This window comes from Pristis pectinata, chromosome 5 (assembly GCF_009764475.1).
Source record: "Pristis pectinata isolate sPriPec2 chromosome 5, sPriPec2.1.pri, whole genome shotgun sequence".
Lineage (NCBI taxonomy): Eukaryota > Metazoa > Chordata > Chondrichthyes > Rhinopristiformes > Pristidae > Pristis > Pristis pectinata.
Window position 1 is genome coordinate 40,011,729 of NC_067409.1, and position 13,887 is coordinate 40,025,615.

The window sequence follows — 13,887 nt, forward strand, 5'->3', positions numbered from 1 at the left end:
AGGCCTTGATGTCACGGACTTTCACCTAACGTCTGGAATTCAGCTCTTTTGTTCAGGTTTGGACCAATGCTGATGATGACTTCTGGAGTGGAGAGGCTCTTGTGATAGCATTGCTGACACTGACATTGATTTACCAATCCTGCCAGTGGATTGAGAGGATATTGCAGAGGCAGTATTGGCAATACTCCTTCAGTGCTTTGACCTCTTTACCTGCAAGTCATCCAAGGCTTTGATAATACTGTAAGGCAGGGATCACTGCTGCAGATCAGTGCCGGGTGTGTGGTTATTCTCTTTGAAAACTCTTCAGAGAGCCAAAGACCACATTGGTGCCTCTGAGGTGGCGGTGAATTTTGTCTTTACTGTCAACCTTGCTGAGAAGTGGCTCCAAAAACATGGGAAGTGATCTGCACTGACCAGGCTCTTGTCATGCATCTTAATTGCTGGGGGTAGTGTCCTGTAGTGGGGCAGATTGGTGTAGGACATTTGTCTTCCAGATATTTAGTGAAAGGCCAACCCTCTTCCACATTTCACTTGGAAGCTTGGCTTCTAACAGTGCACATATGCAAACATTATCTACATACTGTAGCTAGGTTACTGAGTGGAGGCAGAAAAGGCTGAACAGTTCCTTGCCTTTCCTTTAGATTAATTGGAGAACTTGTTAGAGCTGAGCTGCAGTTAAGCAGCGAGGAAAACAGGAACACAAGCGCCTGCAGATGCTGAAATCTGGAGCAACAAACATGATGCTGGAGGAACTCAGCAGGTCAGGCAGCACCTGTGAAGGGAAATGAGTAGAGACCCCTCATCTGGATTGAAAAAGAGAGGGGAGATAACCAAGTATAAAAAGGTAAAGGAAGGAGTGCAGCAAGAGCTTGCAAGCGAAAGGTGGATCCAGGTGAGGAGGAGTGATTGGCAGATGGAGGAGGGGAGAGTGGAAATAACAACACAGGCTGGGAGGTGACAGGTGGAGGCAAAGGGATGCAGATGATGGAATCTGATGGGGGAGGAAGGTGGAGCATGGAGCCAAGTAAGGGAGCTGGGGAGGGCAGATGGGAACAGTGGGGGGAGGGGGAACCAGTGGAAGGAGTGTGCGGACGATGGGCAGTTGGAGTGGGTGGAGGAGGGGAAAGAAATAAGGTGATGGGGGTTTAGGAAGAGTGTAGGAAGAACTGGGTAGATCAGGAGAGAAATTGAAGAATTCAATGTTCATGCCATTGGGTTGTAGACTATCCAGGTAGAATATGAGGTGCTGTTGCTCTAGTTTGCAGTTAGCCTCACCCTGGCAATGGAGAAGACAGGACAGACACGTCAGTGTGGGAATGGGGAGGAGAATTAAAATAGCTAGCAACCGGGAGCTCCAGATGGTCATGGCGGACAGAGTGCAGGTGCTTGGCGAAGCAGTCCCCCAGTGTGTGCTTTGTCTCACTGACGTAGAGGAGGCCACATCGAGAGCACTGGGTACGATAAACAAGGCCAGAGGATATGCGTGTATGAGTCTGCCTCATCTGGAAGGGCTGTTTAGGGCCCTGGATGGTGGTGAGGAAGTAGGGACAGGTGTTATACCTCCTACGATTACAGGGCAAAGTGCTGGGGGAGGAGGGGGGGGGAAGCAGACATGGGAGTCACGAAGAGAGTGATCCCTGTGGAAAGCAGAAAGGGTTGGGGAGGGGAAGATGTGGTGTTGGGATCACATTGTAGCTGGCAGGGTTACGAAGAGTGATGTGCTGGATCCGTAGGCTGGTGGGGTGATAGGTGAACAGTGAGGAAGATTGAGAAATAGGTTAGTGCAATAACACTTGATCCTAACCTGACAGAGGTAGAAAGAGGACTGGGAGAGAGAGGGAGGGAGGGTGGATAGCAGACAGGTGAGGGAGAACATAAATGTAAAACATAACAGGAAGATAAGAAATAGGAGCTGGAGTAGGCCATTCAGCCCATTGATCTTGCCCAACCATTCACTGAGATTATAGCTGATTCAACTGTTACATTTCTCTCTCTTTGTACTTTCAATCTCTGTTTTGAATACAATCATAACTGAGCCTACACAGCTCTCCAGCATAGAGAATTCCAAAAATTCACCACTCTGAATGAAGAAATTTCTCCTCATTTGAGTCCTAGACAGCCTACCCCTTCTACATTTATAGACCAGGAAAACGTCACCCCATACCTAGCTCTTAACATCTGCAAGAACTTGGTGTTTCAATGACATTACCTCTCATTCTTCAAAACTCTAGAGAATATGGGCCTTGTCTACTTGGTCTGTCCTCATATGACAGACCTACCATTCCAGGAACTAGTCTGCTGAATCTTTGTTACATTCCCTCTAATAGCAAGTATATCCTTCCTTGCGAAAGGAGACCAAATTTGTAACAATACATCAGATAAGGTCTCATTAAGACCCTAACATTATTGTAGCGCCATGTTTTTATTTTTCTACCCAAATAAAGAAACCATACCTCTTAACTTCCTCATTGCCTGTTGCACCTGCATGTTGGTTTTCTGAGATTTGTGGACAAGGACACAAAGGCCCCTTTGAACATCAACATTTTCCAATCTCTCACCATTTAAAAAAAAATATTTTCTTTCCTACCAAAGTGGATAACCTCACAGTTTTCCACATTGAATTCCATCCGTAACTTTTTGCTCAGTTAGCGTGCCTATATTTCTTTGCATTTGCATCACTACCCACAACAGCATTTGTCAACGGCATTTCATTTTCTCAGTCAAATCACTGAAATAGATTGTGAATAGTCAGAATCCAAGCACCAACACCCACTAGATATATCTATTATTTTCTATCTGCTAACCAACTCACAATCCACATTAGTATATTACACAACTCAAAGTGTTCTTACCTTCCTCTGTGATCTTATTGAGCAACAGACCAGGCTCAAGGGACTGACCACCCACTCCTGCTTCTTTTGTTATCATGTACAAAATCTTCTTCTCTCCAAAATGGAGTCTGTAATATGGAATGGGGTTACCTAACATTTATTATTATATGAAGCACGATCAGCTCCAGTCAGAGCACTCCCTGCTAGCAGGAGATTTTGACTATCAGGGTGACCAAACAACTGTCCAGATGAACTACATGAAGCAGAAGCCCCTTTACTATGGATGTCAAGGATTAAAGTGTGTGGAGTAATCCCTACTAGGCTGACCCTTGCTTGGTCAGAATTGGTCATTGGTTCCAGGCCCTTATCATGGGCTACTATACTTGAGTAGAATTTTGGAAATGCCCCCTCTAGCATTCCACACTCTACAGAGTGGTTTCCTCTATAGGCTGCTCCAGCATACTCTCCACTTTCACAGATTTGTCTGCTGTTTTGCCTTTTGTTGTTCAAGTGTTCTCCAGTGACAATGTTTCTGCATGGAAGCTGTCCCCTTTATGTAAGGGACACAAGGTGAAGAGTGATATCCACGACAATCCTGTGCAACAGATTTTTAAACAGTGTTCCCATTCCCATGATCTCTGTAGTTCCTGAGGCCTAGACAAGTCTGTAAAACATGTATATTTAGAATGTGAGAAGTTGCAGTCCTGGTTTGAGTTTTCAAAAGGGCTGCTCTCCAACCCCACACTGCTGATCTTTAGACACCTACAGATGGGGAGGACAGTTGAAGGGTCTCATCAGACTGCTTCTGGCCACTCTAATAGCTCTTGGCTATTAACCAGATAGTGGGTTTGGAGGGCAATCTGTCCATTCTGATTGCCTGCCCTTTCCCCCAAGGTTTTATTGGTACCTTGGGATCCCTGGAGAGGGAACGCACAGTGTCCACTGGTCACAAGAAACTGCAGAGTTGTGGACACAGCCCAGTGCATCACAGACACCAGCCTCCCCTCCTTGGACTCTATCTTTACCTCTCACTGAAGCAGCCAGCATAACCAAAGAGCCCATCCACCCAGGTCATTCTCTCTTCTCTCCTCTTCCATCAGGTAGAAGATACAAGAGCCTGAGGGCACGTACCACCAGACTTGAGGACAGCTTCTGTCCCACTGTGATAAGACTATTGAACGGTTCCCTTATACCATGAGATGGACTATGACCTCACGATCTACCTTGTTGTGACCTTGCACCTTGTTGCACTGCACTTTCTCTGTAGCTGTGACACTTTACTCTGTACTGTTATTGTTTTTACCTACACTACATCAATGCACTCTGTACTAACCCAATGTAACCGCACTGTGTAATGAATTGACTTGTACGATCGGTATGCAAGACAAGTGACAATCATAAACCAATACACTTGAGGCCTTCCACACTCAACGAGTGGTACAGGAGCAGGTTACCATCCTAGTCAAGGAAAACAACGTTAAGTTTTATTTCTTATAAAGATTTTAAAACAACCCCCTTTCTCTCTTCCCCCCCCCCCCTCCCCCAACCCGCAGAACAAAGTTAAAAAGGGGACCTGGATAGAAAGCAAGATGGATTATACTCGGTTAAGTACAGAGCTCCACCTGCATCACCCCCATCAAAAGGAAAGGTTACTTAATAGTAAAGCAGATATACAACACCAGGCAGAGCACAAGTTTTAAGACTGCTCTGAGCACCTTCCACATATACTAGCACCTTTTCCCTGGCAACCTGCAGCTGAGCAGCCCCAGTCAGCGCCGCAGAGGGAGGAGCGTCGTCAGCTGACCTCAGACGAGGGGCGGGGGGTTTACCGCATGCTCAGTGCCGGCTGCCACTGTCTTCTGCTGACGCCCAGTAGTTTCACTCCAGCCACCGTGAGACAAAGTCAATAGTATCTTCTGGGCTGCTCCTTTAAACTGCTCGGGCGCAAATGGCTGCACCTCTGAAAGTGTGTATTATTGGCTCTGGAAATTGGTGAGTCAGGTGATGGGGTCGTTGCTGCGAGCTCCGGTTTTGTCGGTAACGTAAGTCACTGTTGGAGAAGGGAGATATGCAGTCATCACATCGTTCGGGTTCATTTCGGGAATGGAGCGTCTTTTTGTCTGCAGAACAAAACTAAGGGCTTTATTTTGATGCTGTGTGAATTTATCTTTTCTCAGAATGTCGTCATTTAATTGTACTGAATCTTCTAACAACGAGTTTCCCTGTTGCATGCCTTATATAGGGATAAGATATTTTAATGCACTTGCCAACTTTGAATTGACATATTGACATTTCAAGTGCAGGGTCAACCTTTCACTCGGGGTAATATTAGCAGAGAGTGATATTGAAATGAAGCCTTAATCCACCATGTCAGGGTTATCTGAGAAGATCTTAATCAATGGGCAATATTATACAACAGAAAGGCTGGATTTATTTTCTCTAAGCCAATTTACAATCATACATACAGTGCTGATGTAGCTACCCGAAGTTGTACCGCTATTTACTCTAGTGTAATTTAGAAAATAACAAATCAAATTGTTGGTAGGATTAAAATGAGGAATTATGGGTGTGAACCTGCAGTTCATTGTGCTCGTGTGAGTTAATCAAACCACTATCCCAATAGACAAAGCTGCGTCGTCAAGATTGTCAACAATCTCAAAGTTGCAGGAATGATTACATTGCATTATCTGACTTACAGTCCGTTTTTATCAAGTTTTGAGCTCGTGGCTTGGGGCCAGATTTATATTGGTGGGATCTGAGAGCTGAATTTAGCTGTGCAGATACTTACAACCGAGCTACAGACTCTGTAAGTATCTGCACTAGAATTTGAACTAAAACAGCGGCATTATACAAAAAAATTGTTACAGTACTTGTAATAAGATAATGCCTTTTACTTCTGCAATTCTGGTACTCGGCTATCTGGTCCTTCTGCAAGTGGTTAAATCATTGCCTGGCTATTTAAACCTTTTTTTTGTAAATTCATTCTTAGAAATGACAGATGGGTATCTCGCTGAAAGCAATTATCACATCCACATTCCTTATGCTTTTCACACTAGTTGCCCCAGTGATTTTTGTTTTACATCTCAGATTTCTTCTGATTCAACCATTCAGAGAAGAGATGGGCAGCTTTAGCAGTACAGTAGAAAAGTTGGCAGCTGCTCCCAAATGTCAGATTCTCAGAAACTGAACTAAAATAAATTATATAAAAGCAACTTTGTCTCTATATATTTCTAATAGTAATAGTTTGACCTTTTCCCCAATGGCTGGTTAACATTAAATAATTGGTGATCAAAATCATTGAAATGTGAAAGTTTGGCAATATTGCCAAAGAGGGGTAAACACCAACAGACAAACAGCTGGAGGAACTCAGTGGGTCAGGTAGCATCTATGGAGGGAAATGGACAGCATCTGCAGTCTCTTGTATCTCCATAAACACCAATAGACAATGGTTAGACCACATCCCATTGATATTGTAACATGATATTGTAACATAACATTGATATCATAAAGAATAAGCAGTGTAAGTAGCTCAGCAGCACAATACTACGAAACAGACTGTTTAATGGACATGCAAACAGACTGTTAATATTTAACAGCCAAAACTTTATTCATTGGCATTTTAGGGGAGCTCATTGAATTCTGTTCCAGTGTCCAATACCATGTTCAGCAGAGAAGAGAGAGCCAGGTGGTTGTTTACAACATTATATCTCTCTAGTGTGATGAACAAATTGAAGGTTTGTGAAGATAACCTCACTTGGTTACTCTTTCTGTCAACAGTTGAAGCTCACTTCTCTCTTAACACATTAGATAACCTCAAACTGAAATAACAGATCTTTATTCTCTTTAAATCTTTCTCCAAGGAAATAATGATGTGTTTAAGGAAGTTTTGATTTACTTCAGTTGCGTGCAGCAAAATATCACTTTGAGGAAATTGCAAATTTGTATAGACCAAGTTTGATAATTATGATGTTTAAAACGCTCCACCAAATATCTTTGGTCAGACAATTGCATACTTTATTTAATTTTGTATACATATTACTTAAAAATACCAGGTTCAAGTTTATTGTCAGAGACATTCATACACAGGGTATGAATGACATGAAAATTAGCTTTTTGCAGCAGCAGCAGCACAGTACATTACAAACACTGTTGTATTAAAATGGAAGATAATGTTTTATAATTTTTTTTATCTTTTTTGCATGAGGAATTTAAACTTTCCTATCTGATTTGAGGACATTCTTTGGTTGTATTCTTCCACAGTCTCTATAGAGAGTTAGCATTCATACACTTGACTGTGTTGGGCAGAGTGACAGAGGCAGTTGTGAGCCAAAAGCATATGTCACAGTATTCACTTCACAGTGCCCTCTGTGAAAAAGAAATAAAACGTCAAGAGAATGGAACTATACATATGCAGGCTTGTCATTGCTTTCCTCTGTTGGAAATGGGCTGTAAACTTAATACAGAAAAATAGTAACGGTAACATAATGAATTAACCTCAAAGACCTGGTTAAGTTGAAATGCATTTCTGAGTTTGTTTTTAATGTACTGGTAAAGTAACAGCGATTGGTTATTATAAATTAGAAGTTCTATAATAAGAGTTAATGCATAAGGAATGAGCCTTATTCTTGCTCAGCTATGGGTTTCCAGTCAACTGACGCACAGTACGTGTTAACTAGCTCTTATTCTTCCATCAGATTTCATAGTTTTCATGTGAGCAGTTTTAATGTAAATACTATGGTATATTTACTGTAAATATTAATCTTTTACATCTTTTCTGTTCACTTACTAATAAAACAGATTTTTTAAAAACCGACAGGACGGTTTGCACCTGAACTGGAGGGGGACTAACATACTTGTGGGTAGGTTTGCTAGTGCTGCTCTGGGGGGTGGGTTTAAACTAGATTTGCAGGGGGAGGGGAACCGGCGTGTTAAAACAGATAGTGAGGTGGAGGAGGAAAATGGTCATGCAAAGACTGCAGGTATAGACAGAAATCAAAGGTTTGTATGTGATAGAAATGTTCTCAGGTGCATCTATTTCAATGCAAGGAGTATTGTAGGTAAGGCAGATGAGTTTAGGGCATGGATTGGCACGTGGGATTACGACATTATTGCTATTACTGAGACCTGGTTGCAGGAGGGGCAGGACTGGCAGCTTAATGTTCTGGGGTTCCGTTCTTTCAGATGTGATAGAGGGGGAGGGTTGAAAGGGGGAGGAGTGGCATTACTAGTCAGAGAAAATATCACAGCTGTGCGGAGACAGGACAGCCCAGAGGGCTCGTCTACAGAGGCCATATGGGTGGAGCTGAGGAACAGGAAAGATGCGACCACACTAATAGGGTTGTATTATAGACCGCCCAATAGTCAGAGAGAATTGGAGGAACAAATCTGTAGTGAGGTAGCAGACCGATGTAAGAAACAGAAAGTAGTCATAATAGGGGATTTTAACTTTCCACATATTGACTGGGACTGCCACACTGTGAAAGGGCTGGATGGCTTAGAATTTGTCAAATGTGTTCAGGAAAGTTTTCTAAATCAACATATAGAGGTACTGACGAGAGAGAATGCAATACTTAATCTCCTATTAGGGAACCAGACAGGTCAGGTGACAGAAGTATGCACAGGTGAGCATTTTGGGTCCAGTGACCATAATGTCATTAGTGTCAAGTTAATTATGGATAAGGATAGGTCTGGTCCTCGAGTTGAGGTTCTAAATTGGAGAAGGGCCAATTTTGTGGAAATGAGAAAGGATCTAGGAAAAGTGGATTGGGATAAGTTATTTTCTGGCAAGGATGTGTTCAGTAAGTGGAAGGCCTTCAAAGGCGAAATTTTGAGAGTGCAGAGTTTGCATGTTCCTGCCAGGATTAAAGGCAAAGTTAACAAGCATAGGGAACCTTGGTTTTCAAGAGATATTGGTGCTCTGGTTAAGAAAAAGAAAGAGGTGTATAGCAGGTATAGGCAACTAGGAACAAATGAGGTACTTGAAGAGTATAGAAAATGTAAGAAAATACTTTTTTTAAAAAAAAAGGAGATCAGAAAGGCAAAAAGAAGACATGAGGCTGCTTTGGCAGATAATGTGAAGGTAAACCCGAAGGGTTTCTACGTATATGAAGAGTAAAAGGATAGTAAGGGACAAAATTCGTCCTCCTAGAAGATCAAAGTGGTCGTCTATGTGTGGAGCCTCAGGAGAGGGGGGAGATCTTAAACAGTTTTTTTGCATCGGTATTTACTCAGGAAACAGGCATAGAGGATATAGAAGGAAGGGAAACAAGCAGTAGGGTCATGGAACATATAGAGATTAAAGAGGAAGAGGTGCTTGCTGCTTTACAGTGAATAAAGGTAGATAAATCCCCCGGGCCTGGCAAGATATTTCCTCAGACCTTGAGAGAGACTAGTGTAGAAATTGCAGGGGCCCTGGCAGATATATTTAAAATGTCCTTAGCCACAGGTGCGGTGCCAGAGGACTGGAGGGTAGCTCATGTTGTTCCGTTGTTTAAAAAAGGCTCTAAAAGTAAACCAGGTAATTACAGGCTGGTGAGCCTGACATCAGTAGTAGGTAAATTATTGGAAGGTCTTCTGAGAGATCAGATATACAAGTATTTGGACAGCTAAGGGCTGATTAAGGATAGTCAGCATAGCTTTGTGTGTGGTGGGTCATGTTTAATGAATCTTGTAGAGTTTTTTGAGGAGGTTGCCAAGAAAGTAGATGAAGGAAAGGCTGTGGATGTTGTCTACATGGACTTTAGTAAGGTCTTTGACAAGGTCCCACATGGGAAGTTAGTTCAGAAGGTTCAGTCACTAGGTATCCATGGAAAGGTTGTAAACTGGATTCGAAATTGGCTGTGTGGGAGAAGACAGAGAGTGGTAGTGGATGATTGTTTCTCAGACTGGAGACCTGTGACTAGTGGTGTGCCTCAGGGATCTGTGCTGGGGCCATTGTTGTTTGTTGTCTATATCAATGATCTAGATGATAATGTGGTAAATTGGATCAGCAAGTTTGCTGATGACACTAAGATTGGAGGTGTAGTGGACAGCGAGGAAGGCTTTCAAAGCTTGCAGAGGGATCTGAACCAACTGGAAAAATGGGCCAGAAAATGGCAGATGGAATTTAATGCAGACAAGTGTGAGGTGTTGCATTTTGGAAGGACAAATCAAAGTAGGACATACACAGTAAGTTGTAGGGCACTGAGGAGTGCGGAGGAACAAAGGGATCTGGGAGTTCAGATACATAATTCCCTGAAAGTGGCGTCGCAGGTAGACAGGGTTGTAAAAAATAAAAGGCTTTTGGCATCCTGGCATTCATAAATCAAAGTATTGAGTATAGGAGTTGGAATGTTATGGTGAGGTTGTATAAGACATTGGTGAGGCCAAATTTGGAGCATTGTGTGCAGTTCTGGTTACCTAACCATAGGAAGGATATCAGTAAGATTGAAAGAGTGCAGAGGAGATTTACTAAAATGTTGCTGGGTCTTCAGGAGTTGAGGTAGAGGGAAAGATTGAACAGGTTAGGACTTTATTCCTCGGAGCGTAGAAGAATGAGGGGGAGATTTGATAGAGGTTTACAGAATTGAGGGGCATAGACAGAGTTAACACAAGTAGGCTCTTTCCACCTAGATTAGGAGAGATAAGCATGAGAGGACATGGCTTTAGGGTGAAAGGGGAAAGGTTTAGGGGGACCTTCTTCACTCAGAGAGTGGTGGGAGTGTGGAACGGGCTGCCATCTGATGTAGTAAATGCGGGCTCACTCTTAAGTTTTAAGAATAAATTGGATAGATACATGGACGGGAGAGGTCTGGAGGGTTATGGACGGGGTGCAGTTAAGTGGGACTAGCGGAATAATGTTTCGGCACAGACTAGAAGGGTCGAATGGCTTGTTTTCTGTGCTGTAGTGTTCTATGGTTCTATATCACAGAATTGCACCTTCCACTCCTTTTTGCCTTCTTGGTCCAGTATATATTTCTCTAAACAGCCCCAGATAGTTGTAGGAAAATAGAAACAAAGGACGGGGTGTTCTTAACGAGTAAGGAATCTGGTAAAGATACTCCGGGTCAATTTAATTGATCTTTACTTTTACCCATTTTTTGGGATTTAGGCATCATTGGCAAGGCCAGTATTTACTTCCAATTCCTAAATTGCCTTTGAGGAGGAGATGATCCACCATCTTGAACCACTGCAGCCCTTCTGGTGAAGATTCTCCCTCAGTGGGGACAGAGCTCCAGGATTTGTACCTAGTGATGATTAAGGATCAATGATATGCTTCCAAGGCAGCATGGTGTGCAACTTGGAGGGGAACCTACAAGTAGTGGTATTTCTAGCCCCTGAAGCCCATGTCTTTCTTGGTGGGTTGAAGTGGCAGTTTGGAAAGTGCTGTCAGAGTACCCTAGGTGAGGAAGTGCAGCACAATTTGTAGATGGCATACATTGCAGCCACTGTACATTGATGGAGGAAACGGTGGTGGATGGGGTATCAATCAAGTGGACTTTGTCTTGCATTCTTCTGGGTAAGTGGAGAAAATTCCATCATGCTGCTGACATGTGCCCTGTGGATTCTGGAAGGGCTTTGTGGTTTGAGGACGTGAGTCAGTTGCCGCAGAATCCCCAGGTTCTGACCAACTCTGGTAGTTACACTATTTATGTGGCTGGTCCAATTGAGCTGGTCTGTGGTAAGTCCCAGGATACTGATGGTGGGAGACTCAGTTATGGAAATGCTATTGAATGTCATGGGTAAGCAATTATATTCTTGTTGAAGATGGTCATTACCTGGTACAAACATTACTTGCCACTTATCAGACCCATATGAATGTTGTCTTGCTGAATGCAGGCATGGACTTGTCCATTTGCTGAGGATTTGCAAATGGATTTGAACATTATGGAATCATCAGCAAACATCCCCACTTCTGACTTTATGTTGGAAGAAAGGTCATTGATGAAGCAGCTGAAGGTGCTTAGGCCTAGGACACCACCTTGAGGAATACATGCTGTGATGTCCTGGGTCTGGGATGATTGACCTCTAATAGTCACAACCATTTTCCTTTGTGTGAGGTGTGACTCCAGCCATTGAAGTGTCACTCCCCTTGGATGCCCAGTGACTTCAGTTTTATCACAGCTCATTGCTTAACATATGAGGAGCATTTGATGTCTCTGGGCCTTGTCTCAATGGAGTTCAGAAGGATGAGGGGGGATCTCATTGAAACTTACCGGATAGTGAAAGGCCTGGATAGAGTGGATGTGGAGAGGACAGGGAAGTCTAGGATCTAAGGGACACAAAATAAAGGGACACCTCTTTAAAACCTAGATGAGGAGGAATTTCTTCAGCCGGAGTGTGGTGAATCTATGGAATTTGTTGCCACAGAGGGCTGTAGAGGCCGAGTCATTGGGTGTATTAAAGGCAGAGGTTGATAGGTTTTTGATTGGTAAGGGGGTTAAAGGTTACAGGGAGAAGGTGGGAGAATGGGGTTTAAAAAATCAGCCATGATTGAATGGTGGAGCAGACTTGATGGGGCAAATGGCCTATTTCTGCACCTATATCTTTTGGTCTTATGGCCTTAGGTTGCACTAGGTCAAATGCTTTATTGATATCAAGAAATTCAGCTCTTTGGTCCATGTTTGGACCAAAACAGTGATAAGGTCTGGAGCAAAGTGGTCCTACCAAAATCCAAACTGAGCTTCAGCAAGCAAGTAGCTTATTGGTGAGGAAATGTCACCTATTAGTACTGCTGATGACACCTTCCATCGCTTTGCTGGTGATTGAGAGTAGACTGATTGGGTGGTAATTAGCTGGATTGGATTTGTCCTGTTCTTGGTGAATGGGACCTATCTGGGCAGTTTTCTACACAGTTAGATAGATGGCAGTGTTGTAACTGCACTGAAACAGCTTGATTAAAGGTGCAACAAATCAAGTTCTGGAGTGCAGGCTGTTACTTCTACACCTGGCATATCGTCTGGTTCCATAGCATTTGCTGTAACCAGCTCTCTCAGCCGTGCTTTGATATTACATGGTGTGAATTGAATTGGCTGGAGACTGGCTTCTGTGATGCTGAGGATTTTCAGGAGGAAGTCAAGATGATCATGCTAATGGTTGATTGTGAACGTTTCTCTCTTGCTTTTGGCTTCTACATTGTGGGCACTCCCATCATTAAGGATGGGGATGCTCCCTTGGAGCCTTTTCCTCTTGTTAGTGGTTTAATTGAGTACCATAATTCATGACTAGGTGAGGTAGAATTGCAGAGTTTCAGTCTATTCTGAGAGCTTTTTGTTTACGAGAGTATGACGACGTGGCTGGAAGCTATTGTAAGTGGGGCAAAGGTTTAAAGCACAAATCCAGCGCAGGTAAAGTTGCTGCAATTACCTGAGCTGGGTTTAAAAAAGAACACTTTTAACACAGTGGCAGACCCTCTCTTGAAGTTGGCTGCTCCCTAGGGATCTATTAATTACCAATGTCCACAGGAAAGGAGTGATAGTGGTCTAGCTAAATTGCTCTGGCAGCGGGGTGGCATAGACTCGAAGGACTGAATGATAATTCTACGATTCAACAATTCAATGTGATTTTTCACTAATTGCTGTCATTTGTCAGCCTTCAGGGAATATCTCAAAAAAAATGAAGCTGGTTCTTTTGATTACGTGAACTAATAGAAATGCTCTAAAGGCTTTTGAATTTAATTGTTTTAATATACTAAAATTGACAACTATAACCCCTAATAATTAGGAAAGATTCCATTAAATTTGGTAAAAGTAATTGTAAAAATATGTTTTAGATTGACAGATTTAAAAATACTTTTCATGATAAATTCATTTGCAGCTGCATTAATCATACTGCAACAAGTTCGCACTTGTGAATTTTTTGAGGAATATTCTTTAACTCAAAACTATTTAAAAGTAAATTATATTCTTGTAGGCTTTTTATTTGAGTTGGTTCATGGCAGCACGTGCAGTTTAGCTGATTGTGCAAAACAACTGCCTTCGTAATTTCATTATCTAGCTGCCAAAATCTAAAGAACAAAAGGCTTATGGTATTTGTCTGAGAATAGCCGTCATTCAGAAACCACCAAGCTGTTCTCCTG

At 42.7% G+C, this 13,887-nt stretch overlaps 1 protein-coding gene across 2 annotated transcripts in view; it reads left to right on the forward strand.

The window, feature by feature from the left end:
- The first annotated feature begins 4,582 nt into the window (after positions 1 to 4,582).
- The window catches only part of LOC127570645 (glycerol-3-phosphate dehydrogenase 1-like protein), a 42,810-nt gene continuing 33,505 nt past the window's right edge, over positions 4,583 to 13,887 (forward strand). Inside the window, exon 1 of one of the 2 annotated variants that reach the window (XM_052016392.1) lies at positions 4,583 to 4,823. In XM_052016392.1, coding sequence (XP_051872352.1) covers positions 4,780 to 4,823 — 44 coding nt within the window. In that variant the 5' untranslated portion in view covers positions 4,583 to 4,779. The remainder of the gene's footprint in view (positions 4,824 to 13,887) is intronic. The other variant, XM_052016393.1, reaches the window with a different exon arrangement.